Here is a 19,749-nt window from a genome sequence, read left to right as displayed (position 1 = left end):
GACATGCCAGTGAACCACAAGCTGTTAAACCTGATGCCAATGGTGGGAAAATAGGCACAAAAAGCTGGAGTACCTCAGCGGGTCAGGCAGCATCTCTGGAGAAAAGGACTGGGTGAGGTTTCGGGTCGAGATCCTTCTTCACACTGGGAGTCGGGGGAGAGGGAAACTGGAGATCAGTGCTGGGAACATTGTTGAAGGGGATTCTTAGGGACAGGATCCACCAGCATTTGGATAGGCAAGGACTGATTAGGGATGGCCAGCGTGGATTTGAGAGTGGGAAAATTGTGTTTCACACATTTGGAAAGGGCATCAAGAGGATTAATGAGGGCAGGGCAGGGCAGTAGACGTTGGCAACATAAACTCTAGCAAGGCCGATGACAAGGAGAAACTACTGTCCAACCATCATCCTATATCAACCTGATACCTGTCTGAAAAAGGGTCTCGATCTGAAACGTCACCCATTCCTTCTCTCCAGAGATGCTGCCTGACCCGCTGAGTTACTCCAGCATGTTGTGTCAACCTGATACCAGCCGGGTTATGTCCTACCCCTCCTCTGTTCCAGCTTTCTTCCCCCCACCCACAATCAGTCTGAAGAAGGGTCCCAACCCGAATCATCATCTATCCATGTTCTACAAAGATGCTGCCTGACCCGCAGAGTTACTCCATCATTTTGTGATAAACCTCTTGAATAGATTGGTTTGATACACCATCTAAACTATAGTTATCCCAGCCTCCCAAGTCGTTCAGCATTCCAGGTGCAGAGCTACAAATGGAATAGAGAGCACATCTACCAGAATATTTATCATGGTTAATTGAGCAGATACATACACATCCACTTCACAGAGGTAGCAGTGCTGGTTCTGAATTACATGGGGATGCTTGGCTCGGTCAAGCGTTGGCATTGGAATATTGTAGTTCTTCCTGGCCCGCACGCTGTTGTCTGCTGGGTCAATAGATACAGCGACCAGGTGGACAATGAAATGATACACAAACAACAGCCCAATTATCTGTACCGACTGTTAAGGAGCAAAGGTACGCCCTGGGTGAGCAAGAAAAACGAAAAACAATCAACTCAACTCAATTTTGATCCAAGATTCTGCATGGGAACCAAGACCCACAAACAACTACATTAATGTGTGAGGGGCAATTGGCAAAACATGGCACGATACTCATGGAGAGACAATGAATTGCAGATACCGGAAGATTGAGTAAAACACAAAGTGCTGGAGTAACTCGGCAGATCAGGCAGCATCTGCGGAGGGAACGGGCAGGCGGTGTTTCGAGTCGGGAGCCTTTTTCAAGTACCCATGGATCTCCCTTGGCAACAGCTATAAAATGAACTCCATATCCCCGAGGGTTTGTCAATGGAAGGACAGACTTGACAAAGTAGCTAATCTTTTCCTGTCTGACATTTTTTGTTTGCATGAGAAAATAAATATTGTCTTTTTCTCATGAGGCAATTCCGAAACTGGCGTGGTTGAATGCCGCTTGAAACAAACTTTGTGTACCCTTTATTAATAGGCAGCAGCTTTATTATAGGTTATAGCTGTTGGTCAATGAGTAGCAGCAAAGCAGACCCGCGTCGCATTTCAGACTCTGAAGTAACTTGGACAAACACATCAGTATAATGCCAAGGAAGTCAAAGGTGCTGACCGATAACATGTTAAACCAAAGGTACCACAAAAAGCTGGAGTAACTCAGCGGGTCAGGCAGCATCTCAGGAGAGAAGGAATGGGTGACTTTTCGGGTCGAGACCCTTCTTCAGTCTGAAGAAGGGTCTCGGCCCGAAACGTCACCCATTCCTTCTCTCCTGAGATGCTGCCTGACCCGCTGAGTTACTCCAGCTTTTTGTGATACCTTCGACTTGTACCAGCATCTGCAGTTATTTTCCTACAAGTTAAACCAAAGCTCTTTCTCCAGCAGATAGACACAAAATGCTGGAGTAACTCAGCAGGACAGGCAGCGTCTCTGGAGAGAAGGAATGGGTGATGTTTCGGAACGAGCCCTTTCTTCAGGTCGACCCAAAACGTCACCCATTCCTTCTCTCCAGAGATGCTGCCTGCCCCGCTGAGTTACTCCAGCCATTTGTGTCTATCTTCGGTTTAAACCACCATCTACAGTTATCTTCCTATGCTCGTTCTCCAGCGGCAGAAAAGACCCCTTGGAATTATTTTAAAGAGGACCAGGAGTTTTTGTAAGCTTAGTATTTAAAAATAAAATTTATCATCAACCACTACCACAAGTAAATTATGTGTTCTTCTGCCATGTGTAAATTGCTACCTTATTTGCAGCATTTCAACTGTGCCTGCACTAAACAATTTGGATTTGGGAACACATATTCTTTTAGGAAAAAAGACCTAATTTTATTTTCCACTGGTCCCTGAAACTACATTGACCTCGTTGCTGTGGCCTGACAAAGAACAGTGACAGATTTTCACACTAAAGTAAACTCTGCTTGTAATGGAAGATTTATAGATGCTCTGAGCTCATAACCTGCAGCCCCCGGGACATTGTTTACTACTCGTTGCTATGGCAATACTGTTCCTGCCACTGCCCTATTATTAATCCCACAATGCATATTTCGACTGTGAAGCAACTGTTCCAGAAACCTATTTGTTTCGTGAGAAATAGCCCTGCCGCATATTGGCCACATGCTGCATACTTTCGTGCTTTCCTCAGTTGGCCCGTGCGGATGGATGCTGAACCGCTGACGTGTATATGTTAAGTGTCAGCCACAGTCCTCCAGCTTGGAGTCAGAATGCTATGGGTTCATATCCCATTCCAAGGTCTGAAGCGCACTCTCTCAGATTAACATTCCAGAGCAGCAAGAGGCAGCACATTGGCAGCACAAGTCAACCATTGGCACCTTCTCAAAGAAGAGCAGAGCAATTCATCCTATTGTCTCGGCCAACATCACAGAAACATTAACAATCTGTTCACATGCTGCGGTTTGCCAGACCTTGGTTCCACTTCAATATGTGCTTAATTGGCTGTGATGAGGTTTAATGCGAGTGTAATCTCACAGAGAAGGCATCACCTGATGAGAACGAGCAATGCTTCGTTCAGCATCGGACGGACATGGAGTCCTGGATTACACACGCAACGACGGCCCAGTTGCTGCCTTACAGCGGCTGAGACCCGGGTTCGATCCTGACTACGGGTGTTTGCCTGTAGGAGTTTGTACGTTCTCCCCGTGACCTGCGTGGGTTTTCTCCGAGATCTTCGGTTTCCTCCCAGGTATGTAGGTTAATTGGCTGGGCAAATGTAAAAATTGTCCCTAGTGGGTGTAGGACAGTGTTAATGTGCGAGGATCGCTGGGCGGCGCGGACCCGGTGGGCCAATGGGCCTGTTTCTGCGCTGTATCTCTAAATCTAAAAATCTCCAAGATCTTCGGTTGTCTCCCACACCCCAAAGATGTACGGGTTAATTGCCTTGGTATAAATGTACATTGTCCCTAGTGGGTGTAGGACAGTGTTAATGTGCGAGGATCGCTGGGCGGCGCGGACCCGGTGGGCCAATGGGCCTGTTTCCGCGCTGTATCTCTAAACTAAACCAACCCTCTCTGTTGAAACTACTGTGCCACAAAATGGCATTAGTATATGTCACCATCATTTTCTCACTTAACTAAAATTCAAGAATTAATTATCTGCCTGCATCTAACAGCCCAAGTATATATTAAACAGCTGAATTTCAATTATTAAAAGAACATCAAAGTGTCCTTTGTTTTAATAGAAGAAATAGGATTTAAAAAAAGGGTAGTTTCTTGAACGCTATCAAATTTCCACCAGCCTCCAGAGAATTTCCCTTATTTCCCTTATTGTTCCATTTTCCACAACAATAGCTTTTGATATTTGACTCGATTTCTTGTTTTGTTCCTTTGGGATCATTCAGTCTTCCGAGTTTCTTTCACCCTTCAATTTGCTCAAGGCAGACTTCTATTCTGACATCATTTGATGTTGTTACTTAACAAAACCCAACCAACCTCTGTTTCTAAAGATTCTATCCTCTCTTAAACTGGAGAGGAAAAACGCAGACTTCCGTACTCCTTGTGTGAAGATATTTTCTCCCCATCACCCACCTAAATAGAGCACTTTCACCGGTGCCAACGTGAAACAAGGTGGAGCCTCTAACATCTACCATCATAAAGGCATTGGGGTTGGGGGGAGGCAGGGAGGAGAGGTTGTGGGAGAAAAGCGCAGAGAGTGGTTGTGGGGAGAAGGTGGGGGTTGAGGCAGGCGAGATAGGGTCAGGGGAGAGGGAGAGGTGGTAAAGAAGAGAGAGGGGGAGACAAAATAAAGAAACAAAAGGGGGAGAGCAGTTTCATAACTAATCACAATACATTCAGACAATAATGCTCTTCCTTGTAACAATAATGCCCTCAAAATTAATCCTTTGTTGAAACAGTGCTAATTTGTCCTTTTATTCCTTTCTTTTGCAGCATACAAGAAGTCAAATTGCAACAAAAGCATTTAGCCCATCCCATGGCAATATTAGATTTTCCATTTTAATATCCTTCTCTAATCCCTGTCGGTTAATAAAGCTAGAGCCCAGAAGATGATAAGCCTAAATACAAATATAATTGGTCACCACAGAGTCATACAGCATGGAAACAGGCCCTTTAGCCCAACTTGACCATGCCAACCAACATGCCCCATCTAAACTTGTCCCACCTGCCTGCATTTGACCTATATCCCTCCAAACCTACCTGATCCATATACCTGTTTAAATGTTTCTTAAAACGTTGCGATAGTACCTGCCTCAACTACCTCTTCAGGCAAAGATAGACAAAAAATGCTGGAGTAATTCATTGGGACAGGCAGCATCTCTGGAGAGAAGGAGTGGCTGACTTTTCAGTTCGAGAACCTTCTTCAGACTGCTCAGTCAGAAGAAGGGTCTCATCCCGCAAGTCACCCATTCCTTCTCTCCAGAGATGCTGCCTGTCCCGCTGAGTTACTCCAGCATTTTGTATCTATCTTCGGTTTAAACCAGCACCTGCAGTTCCTTCGTACACATACCTCTTCAGGCAGTTTGTTCCGTACACCCACCACCCTGTATTAAAAGTTACCCCTCAGGTTCCCATTAAATCTTCCCCCCCCATACCTTAAACCTGTATTCTCGGTTTGTCTATTCCCCTTCTCTGGGCAAAAGAGTCTGTGTGCCTACCCGATCTATTCCTCTCATGATTTTGTAAGAGATAGAGATGAGAGTTTTTTACAAAGAGATGAGAACATGGAACCTGCTGCTACACAATGAGTTGAGACCAGATCACATTGTTAAATGTAAGGGGTGGTTTGATATATGCATGAGGAAGAAGGGACCGGAGACCATGAAGTATCTCGGGGGGAGAGAGGGAGGGAGTGGGATGGAGCTTGGGTGCCATGCTGACTGATATGCTGCAATGTCAGGAGACAGAGATTGCAGAGAGTGGAAAAACGTTAAAAAAAGATTGCCACTTATTATAAAATTTATCAGAATTGCCACTCACTGAATATCTCATCTTCTCTAACTTTAGAAAGGACATGATATCACTGAGCCACTGAGAGCTGGAGGGAGCTTTAGTAGACCTCCAGTGAAGAAGAAGATGGTGTCTTGCCAGTAGGGAAGTGAAAGCAAGAATGTCTAATTGCATGGAGGTGTGGTGGTTGGAGTCTTCTGGATGCCCAAATATGGCAATATGGGGAGAGATGTTTATAGTCATCGAAAGTATTTTTGACATAGTATTGAAATAGTTCTGCTTGATTGTATTTATGTATGGTGTATGTGATCTGTTGCATACAGAACAAAGCTTTTCAACGTACTTTGGTACACATGACTATTTGCATACCCAAGGTAGCACAGAATTTCACTGTAACTTGTCACATGTGACAATAAAGTATTCATTCATTCACCTAACCCTAAACATTAAGACAGATACATGGATAGGAAAGTTTTAGAGGGATACTAGACCAAGTGAACCCATTGGGCCCAAACCTCTCCTGCATTGGTGCAGCACCCTCTCCTCCCCCTCCCTCCCCCTCCCTAGGAGATGGATTTAAACTTTAAAATGTGAATAACTTAAAATATATATCACCGATTTCAATGAAATTTCTTCCATTAGCTCCAAAGGAACGACAGTGAGTAAGGTGGGACTAAAATTGTCGCGCTATCGTGTACCGTTTGGCTGTAGTTCAGGAACAAACAAAGAAACGAGAGTTTTAGTATGTAGATGGGCCAAACATAGGTAGATGGGACTAGTGTAGATGGGACATGTTGGTCGATATGGGCAAGTTGGGCTGAAGGGCCTGTTTCCATGCTGAAAGACTATGACTATAATAGATTCCAGCATTTGTAGTTCCTTCCGTCTCCATTATAATACATCACTTGGCTTCTTTCTGGTTTGTACATTCAGTACAAAACAAAAAACGGCATCCATTACGGTCAAAAACTGGCTGGAAAACCACTGGCTGGAATAGCAACGGTCGCTTCTTAGATCAATTGCCTTTCATGGATAGACAATAGACAATAGTTGCAGGAGTAGGCCATTCAGCCCTTCGAGCCAGCACCGCCATTCAATGCGATCATGGCTGATCACTCTCAATCAGTACCCCGTTCCTGCCTTCTCCCCATACCCCCTCACTCCGCTATCCTTAAGAGCTCTATCCAGCTCTCTCTTGAAAGCATCCAACGAACTGGCCTCCACTGCCTTCTGAGGCAGAGAATTCCACACCTTCACCACTCTCTGACTGAAAAAGTTCTTCCTTATCTCCGTTCTAAATGGCCTACCCCTTATTCTTAAACTGTGGCCCCTTGTTCTGAACTCCCCCAACATTGGGAACATGTTTCCTGCCTCTAATGTGTCCAATCCCCTAATTATCTTATATGTTTCAATAAGATCCCCCCTCATCCTTCTAAATTCCAGTGTATACAAGCCTAATTGCTCCAGCCTTTCAACATACGACAGTCCCGCCATTCCGGGAATTAACCTAGTGAACCTACGCTGCACGCCCTCAATAGCAAGAATATCCTTCCTCAAATTTGGAGACCAAAACTGCACACAGTACTCCAGGTGCGGTCTCACCAGGGCCCGGTACAACTGTAGAAGGACCTCTTTGCTCCTATACTCAACTCCTCTTGTTATGAAGGCCAACATTCCATTGGCTTTCTTCACTGCCTGCTGTACCTGCATGCTTCCTTTCAGTGACTGATGCACTAGGACACCCAGTTCTCGTTGAACATCCCCTCTTCCTAACTTGACACCATTCAGATAATAATCTGCCTTTCTATTCTTACTTCCAAAGTGAATAACCTCACACTTATCTACATTAAACTGCATCTGCCATGTATCCGCCCACTCACACAACCTGTCCAAGTCACCCTGCAGCCTTATTGCATCTTCCTCACAATTCACACTACCCCCCAGCTTAGTATCATCTGCAAATTTGCTAAGGATATTTTCTTGCGCTAATAATGACTGCTAATAATAAGTCCTATTAACTTATAAGGTCTTGATAAAAGATTGTTACATTCATTTGCAAACTTCGGGCACTGCTATCAAGGCAAACATTTATTTCAATTCAGAGTCAGCCAGATGACTATGAATTCGCACCACACACAGGTTAGATTAGATTTGGGCTGCAGGGCCTAAATAATTGTACTGAATGACCAGGTGGGTTCAATAAATAAGTAATTTATTTGGCACTATACTAGCTTGATTAACAAAACTGGATTTTTATTCCAGACTTTTCTTTTCAATTAAATAAATTTGAAATCCCCAGCTGCTGAAATTGCAAACTCAAAGCAGCTGGATTATTAGCCCTTTCATATAATCACAATGCCTCCTCAATGGGCGGCACAGTGGTAGAGTTGCTACCACACTGCACCAGAGACCCGGGTTTGATCCTGACTAAGTGTGCTGTCTGTGCGGAGTTTGTACGTTCTCCCTGTGAGAACGAGCACAGCTGCAGGAATCTTTTTATTCCATCCTCCATTGACTGCCCTGTTGGTGTCAAGGCCAGCAGCATAATCAAGGACGAGTCTCGCCCTCTCTCTTCTCCCCTTACCCATCAGGCAAGAGGTACAGAAGTGTGAAAACGCACACCTCCAGATTCAGGGATGGTTTCTTCCCAGTGGTTATCAGGCAATTGAACCATCCTACCGCCAACTAAAGAGTGGTCCTGAACTACCATCTACCTCATCGGAGACCCTCGGACTGTCTTTAATTGGACTTTGCTGGGCTTTATCCGGCACTGAACGTGATTTCCTTTATCCTGTATCTGTACACGGTGGACTGCATGATTGTAATCATGTATGATCTTCCCACTGACTGAATTGCACACAACAAAAGACACTTTTCACTGTTCCTCGTGACAATAAACTAAACTGAAAAAACTAAACTAAATTTTTCTTTAAAAAAAAGATTGCTTTTTTCAAACGATAACCTAGAATGTAATATCAGTGATGAGGTCAGGTCCCCATATGTCTATTCCCTAAAATTCTCAGGATAAGATACCATTGTCTTTGGACATCACCGTGATCTTCCCATTCCTGCATCATTACAGTATGCCTAGGGAATCAATATCTAAAATACAGGGCTTTGTCATTTGATCATTTTGTTGGAAGGCAATACAAGAAGCATCATAAGTATGGACTTTCTCAGTTGCCCACACATTCAGTTAGGAGTGACACAGTGGCACAGCTTTTAGAGCCACTGCCTTACAGTGGCAGAAACCCGGGGGGTCGATCCTGACCTCCTCGGCTGCTATGTGCGTGGAGATTGCACGTTCTCCCTGTCACCATGGATTTCTTATAGAAACGTATAAAATTATAAAAGCTAGATGCAGGAAAAATGTTCCCAATGTTTGGGGGAGTCGAGAGCCAGGGGCCACAGTCTAAGAATAAAGGGGAGGCCATTTAAAACTGAGATGAGAAAAACCTTTTTCACCCAGAGAGTTGTGAATTTGTGGAATTCTCTGGCAATTCACTGGATGAATTTAAAAGAGAGTTCGATAGAGCTCTCAGGGCTAGCAGAGTCAAGGGATATGGAGAGAAGGCAGGCACGGGTTACTGATTGTGGATGATTAGCCATGATCACAATGAATGGCTCGAAGGGCCACATGTCCTCCTCCTGCACTTATTTTCTATTTCCTTCGGATGTTCCGGTTTCTACCCCCCCCCCCCCCCCACCCCCCACCCACCATCCCAAATACATGCGGGTTGATAGGTTAATTGGCTGCTGTAAATTTTCTCCCGTGTGTAGGTAAGTGGTAGAATCTGAAGGGGAATTGTTAAAAATATGGAGAGAATAAAGTTGGATTAGATTAGTGTACGATTAGTGAAAGTGGATGGTTAATGGTCAGCACGGACTCGGTGAGCCAAAGGACCTACTTCCATGCTGTATCTCTCTATATCTATTTGGCCAATGGTTTGGAGACCCAAGTGACTTCAAATGAAGCAAGAAAACAACTTTTGGAGGAACCCAGCAAATCAAGCAGCATTCGTGGTGGGAAAGGGATGGTTAATGTTTTGGGTTGACTCCCAGTATCAGGATTGGGTTAAGCCAAGGCAGGAAACGTGGCTGTGGTAGTGAATTATTGCACTTCTCTCAGTCCTGATTTAGGGTCCCGGGCTGAATTAAAGACTGTCCCTTTTCCTCCAGATGCTGCCTGACCCCTTGAGTTCCTCCAGTAATTTGTGTTTTACTCCAGTCACTGGGCTGGATGTTCCATATGTGGACTACATTTCTTGAACTCATCAGTTATACGACAAGGTCCTCTTTGTGGTGGTGACCCCAACATAGGGCGGGCATCACCCAACACTCCCCACCACCATGCCAGCCCCATCAAGGGACGCCCAACATGCTTATGTTTAGAAGGCACAACCTTTTCACATCAACTTTTCCACTCTCTTGCCCAGAGTAGGTGAAGCGAGGACCAGAGGACGTAGGTTTAAGGTGGAGGGGAAAAGATTTAACAGGAATCTGAGGGGTAACTTTTTCACACAAAGGGTGGTGCTGTATGGAACAAGCTGCCAAAGGAGGTGCTTGAGGCAGGGACTATCCCAACATTTAAGAAACAGTTAGATAGATACATAAATAAGACAGGTTTGGAGGGATATGGACCAAATGCAGGCAGGTGGGACTAGTGTAGCTGGAACATGTTGACCAGTGTGGGCAAGTAGGACTGAAGGGCCTGTTTCCACATTGTATCACTGACTCTAACTGACAAATGAACAGGTTTTGTTACCAATTTTATTCAGTCTGAAGAAGGGTCTCAACCCAAAACGTTACCCATTCCTTCTATCCAGAGATGCTGCCTGTCCCGCTGAGTTCCTCCAGCATTTTGTGTCTAACTTCGGTTTAAACCAGCATCTGCAGTTCCTTCCTGCAAGGTTCTGCTACCCCATTGCTTGGTAGACAAGACTCAAGTCTTCTGTCCATCCATCAAACAGCCTTTCTTCACCCACCCCTACCAATATCTAACACATTCAGTTTGAAGAAGGGTCCCGATCCAAAACATCACATATCCATGTCTCCAGAGATGCTTTAGACTATCAAGATACAGCTTTGAAACAGACCTTATGGCCCACCAAGTCTGCACCGATCTACAATCACCCCGTACCCTGTATCACTAGCACTATCTTAAACATAGGGACGATTAAATTTTTTGCCGAAGCCAACCAACCTACTAATCTGCATGTCTTTGGAGCGTGAGAGGAAACTGTAGCACCCGGATAAAACCCACGCGGAGAACATACAAATTCCGTACAGACAGCACCCGTAGTCAGGATTGCCCCCAGTTCTCTGGCGCTTTAAGGCAGCAGCTCTACCACAGCGTCACTGTGCCACCACATGTTGCTAGACCCCGCCAAGTTACTCCGGCACTTTGTGTCCTTTTTTCTAAAACCATTGAAATTGTTATCCTTACCTGGAGCGGATGTCAATAAATCACGAACGAAGCTAACAAAACAAATAATCTGTAAAGGATACAGCATAACCAACGTACTTCCATGCATATGGCAACATTGGTATGTAAATTCCAAAGGCAACAATTGCCAGGTAGATATAGAGCATCCAGGCAATTAACTGGAAGGAATGGAGAGGTAAGGTCCAACCGTTGACTCTTGAACGTGCTGGAGGTGTAACTAGATCATTTCTGCTGTTCTCCCGTTCAGGTCCAGTTTTCCGTAATCTCCGGTCATAACAATTCATCTGAGGACAGGGAAAAAAAAGGAAAATGAAACCAATTCGTTTTGCCCCACCTCTACTTCTCTTGTACGTTCTCCCTGTGACCGTGTGGGTTTCCCGCGCCGATCCTCGTCTCTCCACCACCCACCAGCAGTCCCGGAACGGTCGCCTCACCCGAGTCCAGCCTCAGCTCCTGGCCCACAGCCTCCACGCTGCAGACTCCGATGAATATTGCATACACAAAGTATTGTATATGGTTGAAGCTCCCTGCCCCATGCATTCAAGTAGGGATGCCATCTGCTCTCCTGGGCTTGTTATGTTTTAGGTGCAATACAGCCTTTCAGTAGACTCCTCAATGGAATATGTCACCAATGTTATCTGTGCAAAATCCACTGGAATAATAAGTAAACCTACGTTCGCGTATTCTCCCAGGCCCATACCACCAGCTTTGATGGCATAATTAAACATCCATTGGACAGACTTGTGGCTCATGTGCCTGGCATCCGATATTCAAAGCACTCTAAACGAATCTGTCACAGGAAGAGATCACCAGGCAGATTGAGGGAGAGATTCAAGAATGTTGTTAAGGGTGTCAGGAGTTATGGGGAGAAGACAGGAGAATGGGGTTGAGAGGGAAAGATAGATCAGCCATGATTGGATGGCATAGTAGACATGATGGGCCGAATGGCCTAATTCTGCTCCTAGAATTTATGAATGTTCTCAAAGCCTCTTTGCAGAAATGCAACTTTCCTGCTGGCTTGTAATCCACTGCCTTCAACTGTTCAACGTCAGAGTATTTGAGATAGCTTCAACAAACTAGAGTCCAGGCATCAGAAACACACATATGTCCACTATAAAGTTCACGTTCACAGGTTATAGGAGAAGAGTTAGGCCATTCTGCCCATCAAGTCTACTTCCCCATTCGCATGTGCCTCCCAATCCCATTTTCCTGCCTTCTCCCCATAACCCTTGACGCCCGTTCCAATCAAGAATTTGATAAACAGTGGTAGAACCTTATAACCTCACAAAATTACCCACTGGCCTGTCCCATCGACCATCTCTACCCCCATCTGCGAGTATTTTTATGGTACTCAGTGGCCTCCTGAGGGTCACCCATTCCTTCTCTCCAGAGATGCTGCCTGTCCCGCTGAGTTACTCCTGCATTTTGTGTCTATCTTTGATTTAAACCAGCATCTGCAGTTTTTTCCTATACCTAGAGCAAGGAGACAGGTCTCTTTGCTCAGTGCACCACTATCAAGCACTCATTTACATTCATCTTATTCATTCCCACTATGCTCCTACTAATTCCATTCACCCCACACCAAGGGAAATTTACTAATTAACCTACCAGCTAATGCATCAGAACATATGGAGGAAACCCAAGCACTTACAGTGAGAACACGTAAATACATGTACACATAAACAATGCCCAAGGTCAGGTTTGAACCTAGATTGCTAGAACGATGCAGCAGCCCTATTAGCTACGTCACAGCGCTGCAAAAGCACAGGGCAGTAACAGGGGTAAGAAGAACCAGAATGTGCTGGGTGTAAGGAGGGACAAGAGTCTGCAAGCTTACAGGTGCACCAGCAAATAGGGTCAGAGTAAGAAAAAATGTATGCGCCTAAATGAAATGCAAACCTGCAAAGAGAAATGAGGAAGAGAATTCATACCAGACAAGTCAGCATAAGGATTTTACAGGGGTCAGTGAAAGTGGAAACTAAATGTGGTTTCCTACGCATGTATGTGAACGTGCAGAGTGCAGTAAATAATACTGGTGAACTGCAACCGCGGATAGCCATTTGATATGGTGGTAGTAATAAAACAACTCAAAATAGGGGTAGGAGAAAGCATTAAACATTTCCTGTGTTGCCAGAGGACTGAAAGCAGCAATTGTTCCTTTCTTGTTTTAAAGAAAAAAGGATACACTCAGAGATAGACAAATTCTTGATTAGAACAGGTGACAAGGGTTATGGGATGAAGGCAGGAAAATGGGATTAGGAGGCAGAAATCAGCCATGATTGAATGGTGGAGTATACTCGATGGGCTGAATGGCTTAATTCTTCCACTATAACTTGTGAACTCAGCAACTAGTCCGTTTAACCATAGTGGTTGGAAAGCTTATAATATATATATATATTCATCTTAATCATCTAATAATCATTTAATCATCGATTAATCATTGTGGAGTTACAGCAATGGAAACAGGCTCCTCGGCCCAGCAACAAACAATCTTTCATACACTAGTCCCATCCTACACACTAGAGGCAATTTACAGAAGCCAATTAACGAACAAATCTGCACATCTTTGGAATTTGGGAGGAAACTGGAGCACCCGGAGAAAACTCGCACGGTTCCAGGGAGAACGTACAAACTCCGTACAGACACCACCTGTAGTCAGGGTTGAACCTGGGTATCTGGCGCTGTAAGGCAGCAACTCTATCGCTATGCCACAGTGCTGCCATCAATGTGCATCAATATGAAGCATGCACTTATCTTCTACAAAGAGGTACAGCAGTGAGAATGATGGCGCGGTCCAGTCCAGTCGCCGTCGTGGTAGCTCTGCGGGAACTGTGCGTTTTAAACTGGTATGTTTACTTTAAAATTATCCCTAAGTGCTCTAGCGTGTGCTAGCACTTAGCATTAACCAATGTACGACCGGGAAACGCTCGTAAAATTAAACTCAAGCGCTACCGGAGCACTATTAAACAGAAAACTACTCACCGATATACCGATAGAGATCATCAAAGGAGCTCACCGCGGCAGCAGCAGTGGGAGCGCAGGTCAGTGGGAAAGTCGGAAAAAACACTGAGGGAAGCGAGGGGGGATTCGGAACAGGCTGAGAACCCAAGCCTTACGTCCACCTCTGCCCAGCATCCTTCTGGCCAACATCCAGTCCCTGGAGAACAAGCTGGATGACCTGAGGGCAAGGATCAGATTCCAGAGGGACATAAAGAACTGTAACATCCTTTGTCTGACCGAAACATGGCTGACCCCGCTGGTGCCTGACCAGGTGATCTGCCCATCCGAGTCCTTCACTGTTTTCCGGGCGGACAGAACGGAAGAATCCGGGAAATCCAAGGGCGGAGGAGTCTGCTTCTTGACCAATAATAACTGGTGTAATCCTGGAAATATTAAGACGCTTTCTCGTTCCTGCTCGCCGGACCTGGAACATCTAACTATCTCATGCCGACCATTCTACCTACCCCGGGAGTTCAGCTCGGTGATCATCACAGCCGTCTATATCCCACCGCATGCGGACACCGACGTGGCACTGTCCACCCTACACGATGTGTTGTGTCAACACCAAAACAAGAACCCTGATGCGGCTGTGCTGGTGGCTGGAGACTTCAATAGGGGAAATCTCAAAAAGGTCATGCCCAACTTCTACCAACACATCACGTGTGTCACCAGGGGGGAAAGAACTTTGGACCACTGCTACACGCCGTTCAGGAAAGGCTACAAGACCGTTTCTCTCACTCCTTTTGGGAAATCTGACCACGCTGCCATTTTCCTGCTGCCGGAGTACAAACAACGGATAGTACGGGAAGCGACAGTGATGAGGGACGTAAAGCGGTGGGCTGACCATTCAGAGGCCATGCTGCAGGATGCACTGAGCGAAGTCGACTGGAACATGTTCCAAGAAAGTTCCAGAGACGTAAATGAGTTTGCGGAAGCGGTTACGGACTTCATTGCCACAATAGCCGATACCATCATCCCCACGGTAAGGGTCAGTATCTTCCCTAACCAAAAACCCTGGGCGGACAGGTCTATTCGCGTGGCCTTGAATGCTCGCACCGCTGCTTACAACTCCGGCCTGGCATCCGGCAACATGGACGACTACAAGGGAGAGTCATACCGACTGCGAAGGGCAGTGAAGGACGCAAAAAAGAGGTACCGGGACAAGATGGAGTCACAGATGGAGCAGCAGGATACCAGGCGCCTTTGGCAGGGGCTACGGACTATAACTAGCTACAGGTCCAGCACCCCCTCAACCGGAAGTGCCGGCTCCTCCTTAGCTGATGACCTGAACTCTTTTTACGCACGGTTTGAGACGGGTAACACCACCAGCTCGCCGTCTAAAAACAGCACAAGAGGGGCGCTGGCTAGCGAGGCTGGAGGGGGATCCACCGCCGGGGATGTGCACACATTCTCGGTGTCCGAGCATGAGGTGAGGTGGGCTCTGACGCGTGTGATCATGAGGAAAGCTGGAGGCCCAGATGGTATATCTGGGCGAGTACTAAAGTCTTGTGCTACTCAGCTTGCTCCAGTGCTCACCACAATATTCAACCTCTCCTTGGCAAAGTCCGTGGTCCCTGCATGCTTCAAAAGATCCATCATTGTACCGGTGCCAAAGAATGCCTCTCCAGCGTGTTTAAATGACTACCGACCGGTGGCCCTCACCTCGGTTGCCATGAAATGCTTTGAGAGGCTAGTCAAGAAGCACATCTGCGCCCTCCTTCCTCGCAACATGGACCCACTACAGTTCGCATACCGTCCGAACAGGTCCACGGATGATGCGGTCTCCCAGGTTCTACACACCGCTCTCTCTCATCTGGACAGCCAGGGGGGCTATGTGAGGATGCTGTTCATTGACTTTAGTTCAGCATTCAACACAATAGTCCCCAGCAGACTGGTTGAGAAGCTGCTGGAACTGGGGCTTAGCACCCCTCTGTGTGCCTGGGTCCTGGACTTTCTCACTGCCAGGCCCCAAGTGGTCAGGATGGGGGAACACACATCTAGCTCCCTCACCCTGAACATAGGATCCCCCCAGGGCTGCGTCCTTAGCCCCCTACTGTACTCCCTGTACACACATGACTGTGGGGCCAGGTTCAGCTCAAACTCCATCATCAAGTTTGCTGATGACACTGTGGTGGTGGGCCGGATCTCCAACAACGATGAGAAGGCCTACCGGGAGGAGGTGGCTGATCTGGCACTCTGGTGTCAGGACAATAGCCTCCTCTTGAATGTCACTAAAACAAAGGAGCTGATTGTGGACTTCAGAAGGGCTAAACATCCAAGGACGTACACGCAACTGGAGATAAATGGGTCTATTGTGGATAGGGTGAGCAGTTTCAAATACTTGGGAGTCCGCATCGCAGAGGATCTGACGTGGGCAACGCACATTGCCGCACTGGTAGGTAAGGCTAAGCAGCGCCTTTACCACCTTAGACAACGGAGGAAATTCAGAGTGTCTCAGAGGATCCTTCATTGCTTCTACTCTGGGGCTGTAGAGAGCATCCTGTCTGGCAACATTACAGTCTGGTTTGGGAACAGCTCTGCCCAGGACAGGATAGCCCTGCAGAGAGTAGTGCGTTCAGCAGAACGCACCATGGGAACTACACTCGTCCCCCTGCAGGACCTATACATCAGGAGGTGCAGATCCAGAGCAAGCAAGATCATGAGGGACCCCTGCCACCCCAGTAACGGACTGTTCCAGATGCTACGATCAGGCAAACGCCTCCGCTGTCACGCTGTGTAAACGGAGAGGATGAGACGGAGCTTCTTCCCACAGGCCATCAGGACTGTCAACTTTTATAACCCCAGAGTCTAAATTTTTGTCGACAATAATAGTAACTTATTAACTTTATTTATATGCTGTAACTGTAATTCTTTTTGTGCAAAACCCGCAGGCATTGCCACTTTCATTTCACTGCACATCGTGTATGTGTATGTGACAAATAAATTTGACTTGACTTCTATATAGTTACCCAAATAGGTCATGTGATCAGAAGACATAGTCACATCACATGTCTAGCTGATATTAAGCACCATGTGCAGAATGTTTCTTGCTGTTTGAGTTAGAATAAACACTCCTGTGCCCTGTAATAGGCATTGCATGTTGAACTTACCAGAACCCCAGCATCAGCAATCTTAAACTAAATTACAGCCGTCACCTTTACAAAACAAGAAACAACAAACAATTTGCTTGGAGCACAAATACTACAAAACCACAGTACTACAATGAACAAATAACCTGTTACAGAGATTTTGGAAAAGTTGACTAAATAATGGCCAGGGAATGCGATAACTCCCATCCTACATATATGGCCACAGTAGACTTTGCATCTACTGCAGGCCAGATGGTTGAATATCTTATCGGAAAGACAGTGAGATGATGATGCACTGCAAGGTATTTATTCACAAAATGCTGGAGTAACTCAGCAGGTCAGGCAGCATCTCAGGAGAGAAGGAATGGGCGATGTTTCGGGTCGAGACCCTTCTTCAGACTGAACTTCTTCCAATGCTGAGTTGGAATTCTGTGAATAAATACCTTCGAAGTTTTGTGAATAAATACCTTCGATTTGTACCAGCATCTGCAGTTATTTTCTTATACTACATGATGCACTGCAATGTCAGTATGGACTGTGCCCAGATCTCCCAAAATAAGGCTTGAATCTTTGGCCCATAACTCAGAAATAAAATAGTTACCAAATAAACTATATTTCTAAAAATAATTTTAAGGAACATAATCGGGAAACATGTGCCTCAGGTTCCAGAAATCACTCTACAAGATGCACTAAATGTAACAAAAATGCAATTTATTTTACACTCCGAAATGCAGAGGAGTATGCCAGCAGCAGCAACAAACCGACATGAAAATAAGGACATGCCTTTCACATGTAACTGCAAAATACAGGACTATGTGCATCCTCAGTGGAAAAAAAAATAGCATGCAAAAGACAAAGCTTCAGATCTCACAGGTACTGCTGTTCCACCACATCTGGTCACAAATGATGGAGGACAATTGAACTGATAATGGAAGGACGAGGTTCGAAGAATATCCCTTTTTAATTTTAATTTAGTTTTAATTTAGTTTATTATTGTCACGTGTACTGAGGTACAGTGTAAAGTTTTTTGTTGCGTGCTATCCAGTCAGCAAAAAGACTATACATGATCAGTCTGAAGAAGGGTCTCGACCCGAAACGTCACCCATTCCTTCTCTCCCGAGATGCTGCCCGACCTGCTGAGTTACTCCAGCATTTTGTGAATAAATCGATTTGTACCAGCATCTGCAGTTATTTTCTTATACATGATTACAACCAAGCCTTTCACAGTGTACTGATACAAGATAAAGGGAATAACATTTAGCACAAGATAAATACAGTAAAGTCTGATTAAAGATAGTCAGAGGGTCTCCAATGAGGTAGATGGTAGGTCAGGACCGCTCTCTAACTCTAGTTGGCGATGGATGGTTCAGTCGCCTAATAACAGCGGGGAAGAAACTGACCCTGAATCTGGAGTTTGCGTCAACAAATCGTCAAAGGTATAACCCTGTACCTGACTGCTAAAGAAAAGGCTGAAGCTGGAAATGCCACATAGATTATACATCTTGGTTTCCTCCTGAGATTTCATCATCATAGAAGCCAACCTTCAGCGAAAGTGATTTACTCCAAGTGATAAAGAAACCAGCAGAGAACAATCGATATGGCAAAGGATGCAGGTCTCCATCGTCCCAACTATAATATTGACATTATACTTCCTGTGGTGCATTTGCAGTATTTTGTAAGTTTTTCGAGAAATGCTGAATTTCCTCAGTATCCTGAGGAAGTGGAGCCTCTGGTGTGCCTTTAGTGATACAGTGCAGTGCAGAAACGGGCAACATTCGGCCCACCCGAGACTGCACTGAGCAGCATTTACCCCAGACACTAATCTTCACACACGATTTTACAACTTACCAAAGCCAATTAATCTACAAACCTGAAGATAGACACAAAATGCTGGAGAAACTCAGCAGAACAGGCAGCATCTCTGGAGAGTTTGAATGGGTTTCTTTTGGGTCGAGAACCTTCTTCAGACTGACACAGGTACTCTTGGAGTTCAAGATAGCAACTCAAGGGCAACTAGGATAGACAATAGATGCTGACCTTGTTAGCATTGCCCAGATCCTGAAAAATATTTTTTAAAACATCTTGTAGGTTTAACTTAGAGATACAGCACGAAAACAGGCCCTTTGGCCCGAGTCTGTGCCAACCAGCGATCACTGCACATTAACAAAACCTACACACACTGGGGACAATTGACACTTATACCAAGTATACGAACCCAAGCCAATAAACGACAAACCTGTACGTCTTTGGAGTGTGGGAGGAAACCAAAGATCTCAGAGAAAACCCATAGCGGTCACGGGGAGAACGTACAAACTCCATACAGACAGCACCCGTAGTCGGGAATCAAACCTGGGCCTCTGGCGCTGCAAGCGCTGTAAGGCAGCAACTCTACCGCTGCGCCACCGTGCCGCCCCATTTTGTATTCAGATAACAAAAATGTTCCTAAGCAAAAAATATAAAATCCATTACACACTGATCCACCAAGAGACATTTGTAGTGCCAGGTAACAAAATGCGGAGAACAGATCAAGGGAAATCACGAGAGCCTCACGAGAAGGGTGAAAGGTGTCGACAATGGTGGCGGACACTGGACGACGGGCCGGAAAGAAGCACCGGGGAACTTATCTCCTGGCCCTCAAACATGTTCCCAATGTTGGGGGAGTCCAGAACAAGGGGCCACAGTTTAAGAATAAGGGGTAGGCCATTTAGAACTGGGATGAGGAAAAACTTTTTCAGTCAGAGAGTTGTGAATCTGTGGAA

At 45.7% G+C, this 19,749-nt stretch overlaps 1 protein-coding gene across 2 annotated transcripts in view; it reads right to left on the bottom strand.

Moving 5' to 3' along the window:
* The window catches only part of zdhhc11 (zDHHC palmitoyltransferase 11), a 122,148-nt gene that overhangs the window by 32,869 nt on the left and 69,530 nt on the right, over positions 1-19,749 (bottom strand). For both annotated transcript variants that reach the window (XM_078415777.1, XM_078415770.1), the window contains exons 2-3: positions 10,964-11,185; positions 829-1,007 (exon numbers count right to left, since the gene is read on the bottom strand). In XM_078415777.1, the coding sequence (XP_078271903.1) occupies positions 829-1,007; positions 10,964-11,185 (401 nt within the window). The remainder of the gene's footprint in view (positions 1-828; positions 1,008-10,963; positions 11,186-19,749) is intronic.

Source organism: Rhinoraja longicauda, chromosome 2 (genome assembly GCF_053455715.1).
Source record: "Rhinoraja longicauda isolate Sanriku21f chromosome 2, sRhiLon1.1, whole genome shotgun sequence".
Taxonomy (NCBI): Eukaryota; Metazoa; Chordata; class Chondrichthyes; order Rajiformes; family Arhynchobatidae; genus Rhinoraja; species Rhinoraja longicauda.
Note: the sequence above shows the minus strand (reverse complement) of the source record. Positions and strands in the feature narration are given on the sequence as shown.